Source organism: Thermobia domestica, chromosome 2, assembly GCF_964235325.1.
Source record: "Thermobia domestica chromosome 2, izTheDome1.hap1.1, whole genome shotgun sequence".
Lineage (NCBI taxonomy): Eukaryota > Metazoa > Arthropoda > Insecta > Zygentoma > Lepismatidae > Thermobia > Thermobia domestica.
In genome coordinates, this window is record NC_137455.1 from 316,928,838 (window position 1) to 316,950,255 (window position 21,418).

Here is a 21,418-nt window from a genome sequence, read left to right on the forward strand (position 1 = left end):
GGGTAATTAACTCCTATTTGTTTTCACTTGCCATTGTTTTGCTCACATTAAACTAGTAATCATATACGGAATTCTCGTAACACCCCGCATAACTTCCAAGAAACCTATTGAGTGGATGATAAATGGTTTAAAAGACATGATTGTCTGAAATCTTTCATACTTAATGTTTCTTCAGTGGAATATTAACGGAGATAGAACTCACTTAACGAAATTCAAACAATGTAACTCTGCTCACTGTCAGCAGTTTCATCTTTATATGAAACTAATTTTAATCAACACCTTCCAATTTACCTCGTCACACGATGAATATGGGTGATACAACTGTGATGTTCGCGTTGTTGATTGGTCGGATTTATTCCACTCTTCCGTTTACTCTAATCACTTTTGGTATATTACAATACTTTGTGAACTAAAACACAATGCAGAGCGAATTTATTTCTCATTCGCTCTAAAATTGTCTCCTAATACAAAACCTTCATTACATCATTTTTGTGTAGTCCCTTTCGTAGCAGAGCTTCCGCAACTCTATAACAATACCACCACAACTAAAATCACTATACGTTCCGTTGCTTTCCAACTAACAACTTCAGCTCCTAGATAACACTATGCCTTCAACAAGTCGGAGGGCCTGCTCCTAAAATGGTGATCGTATTGGATCTTCTACTTTTCTTTATTCTTCATGATTTCTGAACTATATCTGTGTACTTTTTTTATCTGATTCATTCCTTCTCATAAAAGCCAAAAGCTGATTTGGAAAACTAATTTTCCTGTTATCACTCATCGTTCTCTCATTGCTAATATTCTTCAAGTTCTACACATACAATTTAAGGAAGCCGATTGACAGCACTTCGAATGCTGACTAATTTTAGATCTCCTGATTGTTTTGATGCGTGTGTTACTACAGATTTATTCGACAAGACATGTCAATGCTTTCATCCTAGAATGTGTGCACGACAGTTTCAATGACACGTTCCATGCTGTTCTCCGGAAAAATTTGAAATTATTCGCAACAGACTCAAATTTTCACTCGAAGTCAGTTTCCTGCTAGAGACAGTCTTCACCTGGAGAAAATGTTATTAAACGTCTGCCAGTAACCAAAACAATGTTGCTTGTATTTGCCACCAAGTTATCTCAATAAGTTACCACTGTCCTATTATTTAAGAGCCTGATTCAGCAGTCAACAGAATGCGAAGAACGTCTAGCCAGACACCCAACATTACAGTGTATAAGACTTATGTTGTATATTTTACTCAGTATACTTTTCAATTACGTTTATTTGCTTTCGTACTCATACCAACGCAAAGGATTAAAATTACTTATCCTATTGAAAAAGATTATAAAGTTACCTACTAGTCAATTGAGTTAGAATTTAAATTACGTCAGTCTCTCAATTCGGTTCAAAACTTCCGATAAGTTACTAACTATTTAATGTCATACTAAGCTTTTATTATTTCTACTCTTTAACCCAACTCTTTAACCCTAACACCGTTAAAAGGAGATAAAGGGAATAAGCCAATAACTTTGTAATATGTGGAAGTCTATGAAGAGCCTCTTCACGTACTTTGATTTATATACTGCTTTAAGTAATACTAACAAAAAACATTATTTCTCAATATGCATCCCTTTATCAAAAGGACTTGCAATAGACTTAATTTTTTTAACAAATTATCATCCATTCACTATACACTTTGCTACTTAAGATTTAGAATCTAAGTTCCCTTAACTTCATAGTTTACATCAAGCCAGATGAAGAAAGTGTTGGTTAGCTTACTCCGGTTTATTTTCGATGCTTTAGCTTTTAGATCAAGCGGAACATTAAACTATTCCACGATTAACGTTCAACATTCAACGTAATTGTACCAAACGTTTTCCAGTGTTGTCTAGTAATACCATTTCACAGTCTGTTTTTAATGAATCTCTTCCAACAATAGCATGCATTTTCGTAGTTTAATAAGATAGTTAACTTATTCGACTATATATGTCAATTATAAATTTTAAATCAAGAATAAATAGCGTTATTATTATAACAGAGTTAGCTACAACCTTAATTAACATGTAACCTATGTACACAATTACATATAAGGTCCACTGTTCGATAAAAATAGTTTTAGTAAACCCCAAAACTTATTTCGATAATTACTGCATGAAATTAAACTATATTTGTTCCTTTCAACTATATTAAGGGACCCTGTATTCCCTTAATAATTATCATTCTTCCGTCATATATTCAAAACCCCAACTAACATTTATGACGTCTTTACTTATTATTTATTAACAGCATAAATTACGAAAAGTATAAATATGCACGTCTGGCCACCAAAAGTGGTATCTTACCTTCTTAAGAACACATATGTATTATCTTTGCAAACAATAAAGTACATTACAGTTATTTTAATCCCCACAACAAAGTTATTATTTTAAATACAAGATTAGTTGAGATCAGAAATGGAATGAGAAGAGTTATGTGAGATCAACAAAACAGCTCAAAAGAACGTCTAAACTTATGCATAAGCACAAATAATAAAATTATGGTACCAACAAATTTAAGAAACGGAATGTGTTTAAGGCACCACGTTACCGTTGCAATCGACAAAATAATACGTTCCTAGAAAAGGAAAGTAGGGAAGTAAAAAATTGCAGAATAAACACAAAGGCTTTTATCAATTCGAAAAATTACTGTAGAATTATTTTTTTTACAAAGTTTCTTGTTTGTTTGACTTTAGAATGCAAGACAGTAGACAATACTAAATTAACACAAAAGAAATTCGAGGTATTAACACAACGTAGATAGAAGTAAAGTGTTTACAATTCGTATACTTTCTGAGCTAGTGTCAAACTGCCTCAAGTCCTGCTACAGTCTTGACCAATATAACAGAAAGGAAAGAACATGGGGAAGAAGTGTGAATAGAGCATAACTTTAGGACTAATTCTTAACCAGGGTCCGCTACTAATGAAAAAAGAGAAGCAGTTATATTGAGTACCAAAGTCACAATCAAGAGAAAGAAAAGGCATTTGGAGCACCTCCTGATAGAGGAAAAACATGAAAATAATACAGAAGAGCATAATACCAAATACGATCAGAAAGAATAAAAAGTCACCAAATATATCTGGTTAAAGGAAGTAACAGAACAAACTTTAACGATTTATTCATTACTCTATATCGTGATCAGATTAAGAATGCAAAAAATCATATGAATATGGTAATTTTGTAAGTAATATTTGTATGCTAATCAACTTAACATATTTTACCTTAATTACTTACCGCAAATTCTTTCACACTCATCTTTTGTATAGAGTCTGTTGCTGTTCCCTCCGCACCCACCAAATGTAAATAATCGACACTCTTTATTATCCCAATCATAGTAATACCTTCTGAAATGGCCTTTACATGGCCCTGATTCAGGTGGTTGTAGGCATCTCACTGAAGAATAAACAAATTATTATAATGAAATAGGGTACATTGATGAAAAACTAGACAACTTCCAGGTCAAGCTTCTTTCTCAGTCAGCTGGTGTATATAAAAGTAGTTCAGAATATATGTTACTCGAAGTCACTGTAGTTCACCAGACATTGCTTTTGAGTGTTGTGTATCATCCCTCCCGTACATCCTTCACAAAATTTGTTGACGATATTGCAAAACATTTACCCAATTACCATCATTCCATAGTAATGAGTGATACAAATGGGGATATCTTAACATCGAAAGAAGAAATCTAGCAATATCGGGACACGATTTCGGGCCTTCACCTTGCTATCTGTCCTCGTGGTCCAACCCATCACATGAGGAACGCAGAATCATGGATAGATGTCATGCTGGTATCCAAGGAAGAACATGTAATTAGCCACGGTCAAATCCATACACCTGGCATCTCGTACCATGACATGCTATATATATCCTACAAACTTCGAATTCCGCAATATAAAGCTAAATTCACATCATAGAGACTTGATGCACATGAATGAAGTAGACCTGAACATCGACGCTGCCTACTTGACGTGGCACTCAATAAACTGCATCCCTACTCTTTGCGAGCATGAAAATACTCTAAATTCTTCAATAATAAATTTATATGATAGACACGCCCCCGTAGTTAAGAAAGGCGTTTCGCTACCTCCATCACCATGGTTACCGATGAATTACGTTCGTTAATGACGCGGAGAGATAAATCTTATAGAACATACAGGAGACTGTTAAAAATTGTGATCCTTCAAGTGATGGCACAATAAATCCCAATACAAAATTCCAAAACTATAGAATATTAAGAGACCGTTGCACTCAAGAAGTATGGAAGGCAAAACGGCTCTTTACCTACGAAATACTGGAATTCGAAAATAATGGAGCAGTTCTTTGCAAACGGCTAAAAGTATTAGGTATTGGGAGAAACATAGCCAAGAACACAGTTAACTATATGCCAGATCAATTGAACATTTTTTTCTCGTCAAAGCCGTACGATACCAGCCTCCATGAACCTGCGAACAATGAATAATATTGTACCTTCGGAAAGTAACTCTCTGTACTGGTTTCTCACGTACAGCGTGCACATGTATTAAGTGCGATAGAAAGAATTAAATCTCATGTCATTGGTACAGATGATATTTCAATAACCATGGTCAGGAAAATCCTACCACATGTACTTAATTCTTTAATTACTTTCTTGGATCAGGTACTTTGCCCACAGTATGGAAACTTGTTAAGGTCGGCCCACTTCCAAAAAAAAGACAACACTGACAATATCGCAGACTATCGTCCTATCAGTGTCCTTGCCGTGCATTAAAAAGTTTCTCAATATCTTGTAAATGATAAAATTCGGGAATACTTAACAACAAATAATTTATTAGATACATTTCAATCTGGTTTTGAAAGTAATCATAGCACATGCACTACGGGAATAAACGTAACGGATAATATAAGATGAGCTATTGATAACAGAAAACACACTCTTCACTCTACTCGACTATAGTAAGGCATTTCAAGCGATTCCTTTTGACATTAGATTTATTTTCAATTTAACTTACAGGGAACATCTTACATAATTTTATTAAAAGCTGTCATGGCTGACTTTAGATGAAAGAAGAAATTTACATTATCTTACCCTACTGTACAAAATACTTACTACGTCGGAACCATCGTATCTAGCCCGTAGATTTTTATATTTATCAGATTTCATGCAAGAAGCACAGGATCAGAAGAGAATTTCTTGCTCTCAGTACCTAGTCACAATTCTGATTCATACTCAAAAGCCTTCACAGTAAGTACTACACGCCTCTGGAACAGTTTACCTCAATTAGTACGCAACGTTTCCACAGTTACCAAATTTTAAAAAATCTGTAAATTCATTTCTGTTAAGTAATGATAAGGATACTCGTAGCACATGAGGCATCTTCGTTTTACCAGAGCATTAATAACAAATATATGAACACACAATCAGTAGGTAACCTCTGTTAACTTGTAACCTTATATATCGATACTTTTAGTACCGGTATATGCAATATGCAATTTAGATTTCTCCATGTTATTTTGTTTCCTTTATTGTGTATTATTTTGAATTTTTGTTCTGAAGTGTTTAAATATTTTTCTTACTTAAGTAGTATATTTTTTTATGTGGTTCAATACTTTTCTTTTGTAATTATTAATATTGTCTGGGTATTGTTGCTTTTAAAAAAGAAGAATGTATGTACCTTGTTAAGTGCTCGGAGAAGACTGTAGAGCCTTAACTTGCCCACGTAAAAGAAGTCATAAATAAATAAATAAATAAATAAATAGCTGGTAATAATATAAGTCCTTTCTTTATTTCAATACAACAAACTTTTCGTAACTAGCAAATTACCTCATATTAACCACATATTCGATCTTTCAGATAAAAGAATCATATATTTTTCCACAGTCACGGAACAAATCTACTTCTTAAGAGAGCAAAGGAAAATAAAACAATTAATAAATGAAAATAAATCAACATTTGGTTGCCAAATATCAAATAGCAACTTCGCCATTAAGGTCAATGTGTACATTTCCAAAGCTGCTGATTTTCTAGTATATGACTAGACGTGACTGAAGTATATGAAGATATGACTAGTACGTTTCTCGGATTAAGGTTGAAATTGTACCAATTCAGTCACGATTGTTACTTTTTGGGTGTTTTCTTAGCTTGGTTGAAAATTTATACTATCTACTTTTGAAAGTGTACCTCTACATTTCCAAGATTATTTTCTGTTTAAAAATTCAGATCATGCCATTTTAAATATGCCGATATAATTTCGATGTCCGTATAAAATATGAATGTCACGTTCCATGTTGCCCTCCGGAAATATGTGAAATTATTTTCAACAGCTCAAATTTTCACTTGGAATCAGTTTCCAGCTACAGACAGTCTTCACCTGTAAAAAATGTTTTTAAACGTCTGCCAGTAACCAAAACAATGTTGCTTGTATTTGCCACCAAGTTACCTCAATAAGTTGCCACTCTCCTACTATTTAAGAGCCTGATTCAACAGTCAACAGAATGCGAAGAACGTCTAGCCAGACACCCAACATTACTGTGTTTCAGACTTATGTTGTATATTTTACTCAGCATACTTTTCAATTACGTTCAATTGCTTTTGTACTCATACCAACTCAAAGGATTAAAATTACTTATTCCAATGAAAAAGATTATAAAGTTCTCTACTAGTCAATTGATTTAGAATCTAAATTACGTCAGTCTCTCACTTCGGTTCGAAACTCCCTATAAGTTACTAATTATTTAACGTCATACTCAGTTTTATTATTTCTACTCTTTAACCCTATCTACATATATGAAAATCTAACACTGATAAAAAGAGATAAAGAGAATAAGTCAATCACTTTGTAATATATGTGCAAGTATATGAAGAGCCTCTTCATGTACTTTGATTTATATATTGCTTTAAGTAATGCTAACTACAGACAATATTTCTCAATATGTATTCGTTTATCAAAAGTACTTGTTATAGACAAGAAGAATCAAAAAGTTCATGCAATCACCTAGAAGGTTACGAACTACGAAAACCGTCCGACATGCATTTTATAGTTAGGTTCTTTTATTTTAACCATGCAAATTCTGGCTTTTAGAACACTTTTTGTTTCTTTTTTCGCACGTAAATCTCCGAAGGTGCAGCCCTTGACAAGCTTTATGCACAAATCAATTTAAAGGTAGTTCATCTTAACGGGAAATCAGCGGAGTAGGTACATGAAGAGATGAAAGAGTTCTATGAAGATGGAAAACTATCCTATTTGATGGTATCAAAGGGGAATCTAGCAATAGCAAACTGGACATATTACCACCGTGGGTGCTCCTAGATCTAGAAGACCATCTTTCGCTAATGTTGAAAATTTGATATAGAAAGTCGAGGAGGAACATAACCACTGAATGTGTTATTTGTAAAATAGGTATGATTTATGGATCTGCCTGGGATATAATTTGCAATCAATTGTATGTTCAGAGTGTCCTATGATTGGTTCTACGACTGTTCACACCTTTCCAGAAGAGATATTGTGATGACGCTGCAAGAGAAATATATCGCTGCGAGGTGGGTGAAGAGGACTTATCGGCACAAAAGTGAAAATAAGTGGAACACAAATATGTATCCTGAACAAAGGAAATTAGCAAACAATGGAAACACCTCACTCCCGTTCTCTGGGACAATGAAAGACTATCTACGATAGGCGCAAAATATTACTAGCACCTACTATTGCCATATTCTGACTAAGTTACAAGAGGAACCGAAGAAGGAAAGTAGTGAATTGTCTGATTCCGTCCCTGCATCCATGATGAAGGCAGTAGAATTGGGATATGAAATATTGTCCCACCCATGGGCGGCGATTAGGGGGGCAAAGGGGGGCAGTTGCCCCCCACTTTTTTGAGTGACCCCTTGATGTATATAGTTTCATTTGGAAATGTAAAGTTATTGCATATATATTACTGGTTCATAGAAAACAATGATGCCATATATTTGCTGTTGCGTGAGTACGTATTGGTTAGTTCTCTTCCCGTTGTGTTAAGAAAGCTACAGGAATTGCGTTTTAATTGCCACTGAAAATGGTCCAAAATTTAACGTATTCGAGCACAATGATTCCAGCGTACTTCATTTCTTCTTACATTGTTAGTCAGACGCTTTGAAACTAATCGAGATAACACTTTAAAAATAAACTTTCACAAGTTATTCTTTAATTGCATAAAAATTGTCTAAAATGTATTTTCTTTTTCTAACTGCAGGAAATATTGATTAAAAACAGAGCAACAAGAATTACTACGTTTTTCATTGTTTTACAGTGTAATATACGAATGAAGTGTGTGTTTAGGGGTGTACGAGGATATGTACAATCGAATTTACTGAATTCAACATAATTCTAGGTTTCAGGATTATTTTGTGTAACTGGAGTGTGGATTGATTCTAAGTATTGTTGAGTTTAGATGTATTCCAAGAAAGTGAAAACTGCACCTAATGGCAACGAAAATGTTTCGGGAAGCTTACTGTCTTTCTAGAGTAATAACATACATTTAATACCTTGTGTGGAAATAAAAATGTAAGTTGTTCATTAATCCCTAATTCATTAAAGTTTCTATGTAACTTTTGCAAAACAAGCCTCATTATTCATTACTGAGTAAAACAGGATTAGCCTAAAAGAAATAGCCACCTTTAGTGGTCCCCCAAATGAAGAGTTTTAATTACATGGTAACGTAACTTACATGAGTTGTTAGGGAACATTTGGAAGTGGTTGCGATACAACTACAGATGTTCTATGTGTGATCCTTTGGTTACACGGGAAACATCTAGTCTGTAGTCCAATTCTTCCCAAACAGGCATCAAAGTCTGACTGTCTACCTATGCAACAGCATCTCTGATTCATTCTTTCAGTTCCGTCAGACTGAGGGAGAGGAGAGAAGATACACATTATCTTTTCTTAAACCCCACAGAAAGTAATCACACGGTATGAGGTCTGGACTTCATGGTGGCCTTTGAGTCATAGCTATGTTCTCATCAGTTGAACGGTCAATCCACCGCCTAGGAAGAACTTCGTCAAGATAGCCCCTTACATCGGTATGTCAGTGAGGTGGGATTTCATCCTGCACAAAAATGAAATTGTCACTGTCTTCTTCAAATTGTGGCATCAACCAAAGTTGCAACATGTCAAGGTACTTTCTTCCACTAACAGTTTCTTCTTGAAAATGAACGGTCCATACACCTTTTTGGGCGATACAGCACAAAACACGTTAACCTTTCTGAGTCCCTAATCTGCTCTGTTTACGATATCACTAGTGTGAAAGGTTGATTCGTCCTCAAATGTAAGCAGCGGAATGAGGTCATCTTTTTCTTCACAAAGATTTTGTATGAACACGCAAAACTGAACGTTGCTGTTTGTCACTTTCATTGAGACTTTGCAGTAATTGCAGTCGATATGGATAGAACTTGAGACGTTTGCATAGAATGTTCCAGATAGTCCTTTGAGGGATATCAAGTTCTTTTTCTGCACATGTCATTGATTTCTTCGGGCTACGAGCGTAGCTCGCACGAACGCGCTCAACTATTTCATTTGACACTGGAGGTCTTCCCGTGGATTTCCTCTTATACAGACAACCTGTTTTTTTTTTTCAAATTTATGCACCCAGTCATAAATGGACTGTCGTGTGAGTGGTTCTTTCCCATACTTTGTCCTAAAATAACGTTGCACTACAGTAACTGAATTTGTCTTGGCATACCCTTCTCAACTTGAGTCGCCATATTCCTCCAAGCCAGTTCAATGTCAAGTTCGAAGGCAGGGCTGCTTACGTCACACAGCCGTCATTGAAACAAAAGAAAAACTGTCAACCGCAAAACTTCAAGTGTGTATGCATGTACCACCGGTAAAATCTTTTTGCTCAAAAAAAATTATACATAGTATAACTTGTCTATTTCTTTTAGGTTAACCCTGTATTATCCTTTCTATTTGTTTGCTTTGCGAGTTTGTTATTAAATAATCTGATCACACAATTTTCCAGACAGGATTTTAAGATGTTCATGAGCAAGAAATCAAATCTCTTCTTACACTTTCGTTGTTTAAGAACGTTTCGTTACAAAGAACTAGTACCTACTTCCCTTGCTCTTGTCAATTTCCTTAATAAAATATGAAATAGAATATATAGTTTTTTAACTGAAAAATATAGTATCCTATTAGTTATACAACCGTTCGACAAACAAAGTGTTAGCATCAACCAGGTAAACTAACACTGATATACAAATATTCAAATCATGCCTTGCCCCCCACTTTTAACGGCCAATCTCCGCCACTGGTCCCACCCCCTTAAACAACGAAACTGGAACCAAGTCACTTGTTTCCCTTCCCAGCATTAACCATTTAATGGCCAAATTATGATCAAATTGTTATTTTTATCTAATTCTAGTATATGTTACTGTTTTGGATGCATTATTGACCATCAATAAAGAAGAAGAGTGACTGGTGATTGGAAGGTAGTTTTTGATTATGTTCCAAAAATGAAACATTGGCCTGTCCCTGGTACTTTAAAAATTCTTAGTTTATTGAGTTGGAAAAAATCCAATAGATGTTACAAATATTGCTGTAATTAATGTCCAACCTCCTACTTAAGTAATTCTATCTGTTATTATAGCATTTTTAATCAAGTGCTATAATTTATTTTATGATACATATGGTTGGAATGTAATAACATATACATTTCATTATATAGGATTACATTATATAGGATACAGAATTTATGTCAAAGATACATGCAAAACAGATGTAAAATGTGATAATACGTAAGATATAATAGCATAAAACACCAATATATTTATTTCTCTTACTCTAATCCGTAAACATCCTCCACAAACTTTACTTCATTTTCCCATGGTATAAGAGGAAAGCAATCTCCATGTAATATCTTAGAGCGCTCCTTGCAAAATTAATTTCTGCTCACCATCCTTGAGTCCCCGTCATCAAATAATCGTTAAAAGAAATCCTTAGTTCTTTGGAAAGTTGCTTTCTCAGTCCTGGTCTTGAGGGAACTTTTGGTTTCCGTTGAAGAAAATATATTGTTATTTCTCTCTCGAACGCCACGTGTGTCATACTACTGGTATTGTTATTATGCAACTCTTTATAAAGCAATTACCTTGCAACCACAGCGGTATGTAGAGCATTTCCTAACAAATTCTACCACAACGTTTTACTTCTCAAACACGGTCTGTGTGCAGGAATGAGTATATCTACCAAATACACATCTCCCATTCTCTCGCTGTATTCTTTACAAGTACAGAGTATAGATCATCTTTTCTATTTTTGCCTTTGGAATACCTCGAAATAAAACTAACTAGAGTGAGTATTGGCAGACATGACCGCTTGCAGACAACCAAAATGAAAAGGTTTTCTAGTAATAGTAGAAAAGCAAGGAAATTGTAAAATCTTTGATACGACATATATACTCCTGTTCGTCCTGTTCCACATGGCTTGGATATATGCATACCACTGCCTCCACAGACATTAGATAAGGACGACAGTGATGACGTAGATACCGTGCAGGAGTTGGATGATACTGAGTTTGAAGTAGGTATACATAAGGGCCCTATTCTGTTCATTCAGTTACATCTAAATGATTTATTCCTTGATCTGACAATAATAAAGGACAAAGAAGAGCTCCTAGGGTCAACACTGCGTGAGAGACATTTGTTAGCACCCGGTACGTAATATATTTTACAGACAAAGAGACATGATATTCACAGGATATTTTGCTGGACAGGACTTGTTAGTGTACTGCAGTGATGCACAAGGTTTTTGGGTCAGTTGAATATTCCGTACGCTCCAGGTGACTATTTATGACTCATCTAAAAGAAGCCTGAAGGCAGTTCTGCTGCACAATGGTAATATGTATGCCTCAATATCTGTTGGCCATTTTGTGTATCTGAAGGAAACATATGACAGCATGAGAGTGATACTTACTACCGTACATTGCAAAGATCACAATTGGATGGTATGTGGTGATTTGAAAGTGTTTGATATGTTTCTAGGAAGACAATCAGTAGATACCAGGCTCCATTGTTTCATCTGTGAAAGGAACAGTCGGGCTCGTGACAAGCATTGGGAGCAAAAGCAGTGGGCCCGAAGATTGGAATTGCTTCCAAGGGATAAAAATATCACGTGAGACCCTCTAGCAGAATGACAGAGAATACTTTTGCCACCCCTGCACACCAAATTAGGCACAATGAAACAGTTAGTCAAGACATTACCTTAGTGTGGTACCAGGTTTCCGAACATTCGGAATATTTATGTAAAAGGTTTCCGAAACTGTCACATGATAATTTGAAAGAAGGTGTGTTAACTACTCCCGATATTCGCAAACTAATGCTGAGTGAAGGTTTATTTCATTCAATGAATGCCGTAGAGTAAGAAGTCCAAACTTCCTGGAATACAATCGTAGCCTTGATTATATCGACATAATTGAGAACATGCTGACGAAATCCAAAATGAATTTGAAGTTACGTTTTCTACATTCACATCTTGACTTTTTCCCTCCAAATCTGGGTGATGTAGATGAGGATCAGAGGTGAAAGACTCCAATTGGTTATCAAAGACATGGACCGACGATTCCAGGCCACGTGGGATGTTTGGATGAAGGGCGACTACGTCTGGATGCTTCACCATCAGCATCCGGAAATGCCGCATAAGAGGAAAAGCAGGGGAGCTACGCCATGACAACTAGAATGCGGAATGAATTAGCATATTGCATGTTTTGTACCGCGTATGCATCTGTTCACTGTGTGCATATTTGAATATTTTGTTCTTTTAAACTTAATATATATAATACTTCAATATGAGCTATCAACATTGGTAAAGTATACGATTTGTGGAAAAACAGTGGGGAATAGGAAGTTTTGAATGTCATTTTCGAATTGAGAAGGTCAAAATACAAAAAGAAGTTTAGTATTGTTGCACTGTGTTATTAATCATTCTCTGGACCTATTAGAGAAAACATAGTGAAGTAGAGGAACGTATGTGACAATCTATTACACTTTCACAAGAATTGAATCTTCACAATCGCTGTTTCAAGCATTTTGCTACTCTTGGGAGATTGTTGCTGGAGGCCACTCGTTCATCACTTCACACCCAGTTTTAGGTTTTCGCTAATTAAACTATTCCAAATGTTGATTTACGTTTTTCCAAAAGGTTGGTTTCTTTAACTTCCACTGTGCTTGCCAGTTTTCCATGCTTGAATAAACTAAAATCTAACTCTGAATATTCATATTTAATGAAATTAATATAGCATACACTATTACCACGAAAACGTAACCAATTCAAACAGGAACCAACATATGTACTAAGGTCAACAGAAACGCTGTGTAAACTTTGCACTATACGATTGAGAGTTAGAAATACTTTCAATTCATTTTATAATACTCTGCAACAATCATTCTCAATAACTGGTAATCCGTGCAGATAAAAAAGTTTCAGAGGCTGAATATTACATACATGCGTTTTAAAATTTGAGCAATGTAACATTCAAAACTGAATGTATTGTTGTAGCGTAATAAGTGTATTGCATTTATAACAAACTGAATTTAAAATAGGCAATGGCATATGTTAAACAAAGTTAATAGAACGTTATAGTGTGTGTATAATATTCATTTAGCGTGACTTAGTTTGTGTCTCTATGTTGAGTAAATAAATGAAACGAAAAGTAAGTAATTATCTTTATATAATTTTATTATTAGCACATAAAATGTGGCTTACACATTGAGAATAAAACATAGTTTGTCCGGTGATAATCCTTTGGAAGAACAACAATCTTAAACATCTCTTGGAACAGTTGACTTGACTTCTTGTGTTTATATAAATGTCTACCTTTTTCTCATATCCCTTTGGACTTGTAAATAAACAATTAGAACAAAACTATAATTTTAGACAAATAACTTTAAAATTTGTACTTTAGACTTCCCACTTTTACGTATGGTCTTTCTACATATTAGCAAATTGCTTACCAGAAGGACCTGAAGTGCAGAGGGCCATTCGATACGTCGTAAGAAGAATGGCACTGCTTTGCAACAGACGTATATATTGCGTCATCTAAAACAAAACCCGAAATACTAATTATGAGAAGACTAATTAGCACTGGATTCAATCCTACATAAAGTATATATAGATTTAGCTTGAACTATGAAAACTAAAAAGCATTTAATCGTTTCGACAAAATTCGATCAATGAGAGCAAAGTAATCGGTTCAGTTACTGCTATAAAAGAAGTGCAAAAAGTGAAACAGTATAAAACTTGCCTGTAATAGTCACCCATGTAGAAATAGTAAAAACAAATAGGGCACTCGGAAAGGTAACGATAAGTCTAGAGTCATGTCACTTTTATATTCGTAAACGGTACACTTGTTTTTCATATGTGTGTGCAAGTACTCGCTTCAGACTATACTTCATTGAATTCACGGCATTTTCCAAAATAATATTAAAATATTATTACCTTGAAGTAATAAAATTCATACTGATGGCTTCTGATGCAGCAAATTCAGTAACCGAATAATCGAACAGTTCTGAGCTAATAACTTGGACAAAAATTGGAATCATTATTATCTTCTATAAAGTGGATCGATTATCACTGAAAATGTACGAATCTGTTTCTCTTAGTGATACGAAATTACAACCAAGTTTGGCTGACTGTTTCCTAGCGGGATAACTGATAACCTAAATGTAGCTAAGTGTAAGTCATGTTTCTTGTATATCGTGGCAAAAAGGGTAGTTTTATAAGTTTGAGCTGTTCTAAAATGTGGGGGAAAATAAATAGGTTTATTTATTCCCAACTGAGTTATCCTGTTCCCAAAGAAAGTTTTGATAACCAATTTAGTTTTCTCACAGCTGGAGCTACCGTAAACAATGTAAAAAATGTTGGTAGTACCAAACCACATCTTGGAGCTGCCTGTGTACATTAGGGTACATTTCTGGATGGTACACCCATATGGAGATTTACGGCAATAGTGTTTCCCCAGTTGAGTCCGAAGCATCTGCTAGCAAGTATTGCAACCGAATTAGCTTTAAAGGAAGGTGAGTGGCATAAACACCAGGCAGTGAAACTTCCCGTACACTTGGGCGAAATTCCCACTACCGTCAACAACATCATTTCCCCAAAATGAAATGAATCTCAGTTGTAGTTTTTATGCCAAACATATTACTTGATATTTGTCCTATTCGTGAAGATAAATGCAACATAAAATGAAGTCCAATCCTATTGCAGCTGGAATAAACACTTCTTCAGCCGTTTTATCTGAGATGACTTTGTAGAGCGTTAATAAATATTCTGTCACAACAAGAGGATAGAAAGACCTAATCCTCCCTCTTCCAGTGTGAAAGCACATACATTTAATCAAATGCTTAGTGAGAGTGAGCTCATTACTATGGCATTTTTACGATTTGAAGCTTTGCCCCCAAGCATTCTTATGTCATAGCTGACGACATTGGATGACGAGAGTTGAAATATGATAAAAGAGAGCTACAGTCATACGTGCAAATTTAGAATTTGAGACAAATTATAGGATAGAATCCATATATTCTCGCAAATTTTGATTTTGTAAGTAGACATGTAAAAGCTCACTCGAACCTGATAGCTTCTCCATACCAATTGTTGAATTCAAATGTAGAACTTAGTTGAGAGTATCAGATGATTACGGAGAGGGAGAAGCATCTTAAGATATGGGAAACAGTGAAAAAATTTCAACAGCCCTGGACAGGATTCGATCCATGAAACTTATAGTTACCAAGAAACGACTCTACTCACTCATCCACGGAGCCACATAGAACAATAGAGAGTCATACGTTAGACATAGAACGTTTGTTACTTAAAAGGGAAAGCTAGTAAAATTCTAGTTTTTCTTTCCCTGGCACTAAGTTAGTTACAGTTGTCCCAGCCTGGGAAAAACATTACCCACCCCTCTAGAAACTTTCCTAACAATTTACGTACATTTATAGGTAAACAAACCATTCATCTATTTCTGCTCTGCGCAATTATACTTACACCAAACGATTACTTCCAATTATATTGATTACAGTACCAAGTAAACAGAAATATTCGATATGAAATTCCATATCTCGCCAATAGTCTTGTAGAAAATATCCAAATTCAATGTTTCTATTTGGGAGAGGGGGCATACACGCAGATTGCGCCCATGAGATTTGTTTTGCGAAGAAGGGGACACAAATGTACATTGAAAATGGCAAAATCGCACGCTGAATTACACCATAATTTTACTTTTAAGAACGCCAAACACGACGGAGAACGAATGAATTATCTTTGGCTTCAAAGAATAAACTTATGGCTGAAGGTGCAAGTGAACAGAGATTGATGATGTTTAGAAAGAATGCATGTTACCAAGCTATGGTGTAGCCAAGCGTCTGGAATCTCAGACATTTGTAAAAGTAGTTAAAATAACTACAAATATTGGGTTTTATTAAAACGTTTTCATGGGTGGACCCCGAAATCCTCCCAAATGAATGTTTGGTCAGTGACCCCCGAAATCAAATCCTGGTTACACTCCTACTACAAAGAGATGTACAACTATACTACAAAGTCCTGTGTTTGTGACATGCAAATCAATGTGAAATTCATTAGAGAATTGAGGAAATCTCGCTAACAATTAGGCATTCTTTTTCTGGTGGGGAGGAGGAGAATTATAAATGTGGGAGAAATTTCTCCCAAGCACTTGGAGGGATAGTCAACTATCGCCCAGGAAGGGGGACTACAATTTCTATGTTGCCAACAACTAGCCAAGAGACTAAGTTCTTTCTCCTCTAGAAAATCAGTAGATAAAACAAGGTTACTACTGTGTTAGCTAAGTTTTATTTGGAAGAACCGTCTGCTAAGAACTACTATAAAATAATCATACATAAGCGTACCTAATATTAAATATGTCCGAAAGATATAATATTTGTGAAACATGAGAGAGAAAGAGAGAATTAGACTTCCACATAATAATTTCCCTCGGTTATAAACTTAAACAAACAAATGCGTTCCGTTAAATTTCTTAGATGTATGGTTAACGTACTGGACTTCTGCGTAGAGGGTTATGGGTTCAAGCCTAAATAAAGCACATTGTTTCTCTTTTTAAGCTATGTTTACATGAAACGGAAATAACGTGCTCCTGCGGTAATATATTTTTTCGGAGAAGGCTTGTCCCCTACACGCTTATTCCGCACAAACTAACAAAATACGTAATCTTTTGTTAGTTGCGTATTTTTCTTTGTCTGTTTCTTGCTATTCTCTTTGTCCTAAGAACACTTTTGACTTGTCCGTGTTACTACAGTCGATTATTCCAGCTCTACTGTTTAGAGGGATCTAAGCCCCACCCAACCGTTTTCCCAGAAAAACGAAACAGGTATTTCCTCATTTTACATCTACAATATCTTTGCACAGTTTTATTCACTTCGATTCTCTTCTTACCTTGCGGGTGGCAAATTCAAGAGCTTTGGGTGGGATCTTTGCTCCCCTAAAACAGTCACCTGGCAGAATATAAAAAAACGTTCGTTTAGTTTTTGCGTATTGTCCGCTCACATAGTCTTTTTGTAATTCCTCATGTCCTACAGGTACATTTCTGTTCAGAATTTCTGTCGCACGTCTTTAAAAATTACCAAAATAAGAATAACTCTCTTTCTTATGATCAAAATTGTCGCATGTTTTCTAGGAAATATGCAGAAGAATTAAACACATATTACCAAAAAATATTTCAATGAAAAATTGAGAAATAATAAAGTTATAATTGAAAAAGAAATCTCCGAAACGTTGATTGCCAAATTCTAAGTTCTATATTTGTAAACGTGGTAAATGCGCAGCGAAATTTGCGAAGACAGAGGTAATTTTATGCTCTACTAGAAATATAATGTAAATCTTTCATAATGTAAGTTACTATACATAGTGCTATAGCACAGCTCTAACAATCATGGGTATTAAAGGTTTTACACGTAAACCAAAGATTCAAAATGTCACAAAATATGCGAAACGATCAGGCATTTTGTCTCAGTTGTTTTCTTATATATATCTACTAAGTGACTGAGTGTTAAATTGCTTTGGCAGAGTAGTTGGCTAATGCGTGTTCGTTGGGCTTTCAACTTTTCCCGCGATTGGCATCTCTAATCAGATACCCTAGTGTCACTTTTTTAAAGAAAAGTTTGATTATGTCAATTTGTTAAACAGTAATGTTTTGTTCTAGTAATGTTTCTTAGTATTATTCTCTTCATTCTAATTTTTTATAATATTTACAAATAATTCAAAATTATGTCTTTAAAGAATGTTACAATGATCAAGAATTTTATAAACCGCATGGGTCTTCTAGGATTCATTCGTATTTTCCAGTTTGCATTTCATCATTATCATGCATATCATTATCACCGTATCCCTTAACTCCACAGTATAATCATCGGACATTAAACCTAAAGAAAGATAAAATATATAATTAGATAACTACAATATTTTTCTCATTGTATGAATATTAAATCTAAAGTTGTCTATTTAATCACCGCAGGAAAATGGCAGAACCGTCTGAAATGAACATAGTTATCACCAGGTTCCAGCAGGGATATTAGATTTGCAAACTATGCTACGCTTCAAGATCCAAAGTCCCCGTCCGTCTCTCGACACCTGTCATGACAAAAATATTAAGATATCGAGAGGCGATATATATGTAACTGATTCAGCGTTTTAAGGATAGGTTCCACCTCTTCCGTCAATATCTATAGAAAATAAACTGCTAGAAATGAAGAATTATTAGTTACATTGTTGATCGTCACAGAACAAAAACGTAATAGAAACGACAAGCGGGTTTTCGATTTAATGTCTCAGGTAAATGGGGCATCTCATGACTGCTACTCTACTGAAACCAGAAGTGGTAAAAAATTCACTAGTACTTCCGGTTTAGATATTGCTAAGCAAAGAGCAAAAGTGCTAAGAGACATCGAGTATCGATGTTTCAGAATCAGTGAAACGTCCCAACAAAACTATTTTTATTTCGACTTTTATACCTATATGCCAACCGAATGTTTAGGAAATCTACTTCACAACACTGATCACAATATCAAAATATCTCAGAACACATTTAGGATAGACAGATAAAACTCTGTGTACGAGTAAGTTGATATTAGTCCCATCACCTTCGAGCATTTTGATTTTGAGAAGAAAAAGGTCAAATTCTACAATATTTTAAATTTCCATTATCTATTTATAAAATAGCCAATTTGACGTAATAGTTTAACCGTTTAAAATTAACTTGTGACACTAGCCGGCGTTGGCTCGTCTCATTTAACTTTGATTTAGAAGCGTATCCTAACGGAAGGAAGAGTGCTCAAAGATATAGGTATCAGCAAAATTATTGATGCGTCTCTTCGAGCTAACGTTGTTTAAAAATACCTACATTTCCTTTATATTTTCGAAAGATTTTTACAGCAAGAAAAAGTTAACGACAAACACTTTCGTAATGTTTGTATTCACTATTCTTTTAAAATAGAGGAATCAGCAGCAAAAATCTTTACTTTGGCCGAAATTGCGAAGATTATCAATTTTATTGAAAAGCGTATTATTTTAGACTGAGGAAGAATTCTGTAATTCATCATTGTATGGAGACCTCTACATCACTGACAATGCAAAGAATGTGAATTCATATCTACAAATAAACATTTAATCAAATATTTTTAATATTTATTATATCTTCAGACTCCATATAAAAAAGTAAAGGATGGAAATTGCCGAGAGAAATGAAATTTAGTATATAATTTATATGAAGACATTAACAAATATATTTCTAATCTACAAAATGAAGCTCCTAATAGCTTAAAGAAAATGTTTTCTTAGAAACATAAAGGTAATGTCCACATTCTGTTTGAGACGAATGTATTACAGACGTTCTCATCAACCAATGGAAAGTGTTCAGAGTTCTGAAAGACTCGTTTGGTTCAAAACTGGCATCAGGAAGCAACCATGAATTGCGGTTTACTTACAAATTTTATCACCTCTGATAGTTCAACTGGTTTGGCGTTTGTCAATTAACATTTCGTAAGGCGTAGAAAACTGCTGCAGTAAATAAAGAAAACGAAAATCTTACTCTAACGGGACTCGAACCTCATCCGCGAGACGGCAAGCATTATGGCTTAAACGCCTGCACTATTTTGTTCACCACTAACAATTCACATAGACCGTGAAGTATTGGACAGTTCTTTTACCTTGTGGAAAATCATTGATAATACGAGTAATTTAGTATCCTTGCTGTCAATACTTTGATTGAATGAGAAATGTATTCCTAAACAATAAAATTCTCTAACGAGTAAATAATGCTTTCATGTTTTAATTATGTCTTTCTCTTCTATATTTATTTTCGTTCTTTTCCAAATACATTTTTGTTCTTTGAATTGACGAGATGACTTGAACATTGAATGTTCATCATCACAGAAACAGAATCTCTAGTGAAATGTATTCTAATTAAAAGGTATTCAGTTTGAAATGATTATGCATCGTCAACCCGTCAAGACCCAGTATATTCTTACGTTATTGCTCTGTCAATTTTCGCGAAGAGGAAAGCTAAGTCTTTTTACCTTACGTTCTCAAACTAAAATTTCATACGTCATGACTCGCCTCATACAGCTTTAAAGTTGAAACGAGATACTAATACATGAAAATAAAAAAAGATGTAATGTAATTTATTCCTGTCTATATGTGCCATACGACTAACGTTTGGGAAACAAAATAAAATACAGTAAAACTTCCCCGAGCAACACGAACACGACTGAATCTGAATTATCACTCTTTTGACCTTGAGAGTATTCATACATCGCTCAAGTGTACATATAAACATGAGGTCAGCAAACGTTTCTGCGGTGTTCTATTCAGTATTACTATTAGCGAATCTATATAGAAACTGCCGTTCTTCATGTATACATAATATGTTGGTTTTTGGTTTATGAAGTTGCACGCCAGAGGCGTGTTGATGTAGGGTTAGCAGGTGCTATATACATTCAGGATCTGCTTCATTGCGCAATAGTATCATCTATCTTGCACTGCTAGACTGTTATTATACATAGAAATGTGAGGGAGTAGGAACTGTGCTGCATATAATGGTGACATTAAAGATAAGCTGAATATAATACTAAACATTCTCTCCGCTTGTAGAATACAATTATAAATTGAGATGAAAGTACTTAAACCAACACTTAGCTTCAACAATGTAATTCGTTTCGAATATGCCCCTTTGATAACGGAGATGAAAACATCCAATTCCGTATTTATTTAAAACTTGGAAAAAATAATTGTGATTAATTCTATCAGAGGCCTTGGATTAATTCGTGGAGAGAATTGCTACGAATTCATGAAAAGAAATAACAAGATCTCTGAAATTTGATAAGAAATGAGATTTTTGAGTTTAACGTCCCATGTTCATGTCGGCTAG

At 34.9% G+C, this 21,418-nt stretch overlaps 1 protein-coding gene across 1 annotated transcript in view; it reads right to left on the minus strand.

The window, feature by feature from the left end:
- LOC145679494 (kunitz-type serine protease inhibitor bitisilin-3-like) overlaps positions 1 to 21,418 on the minus strand; it is a 45,447-nt gene that overhangs the window by 9,167 nt on the left and 14,862 nt on the right. Inside the window, exons 2-3 of the mRNA XM_081750073.1 lie at positions 13,980 to 14,064; positions 3,263 to 3,421 (exon numbers count right to left, since the gene is read on the minus strand). Of these exons, the coding sequence (XP_081606199.1) occupies positions 3,263 to 3,421; positions 13,980 to 14,064 (244 nt within the window). The remainder of the gene's footprint in view (positions 1 to 3,262; positions 3,422 to 13,979; positions 14,065 to 21,418) is intronic.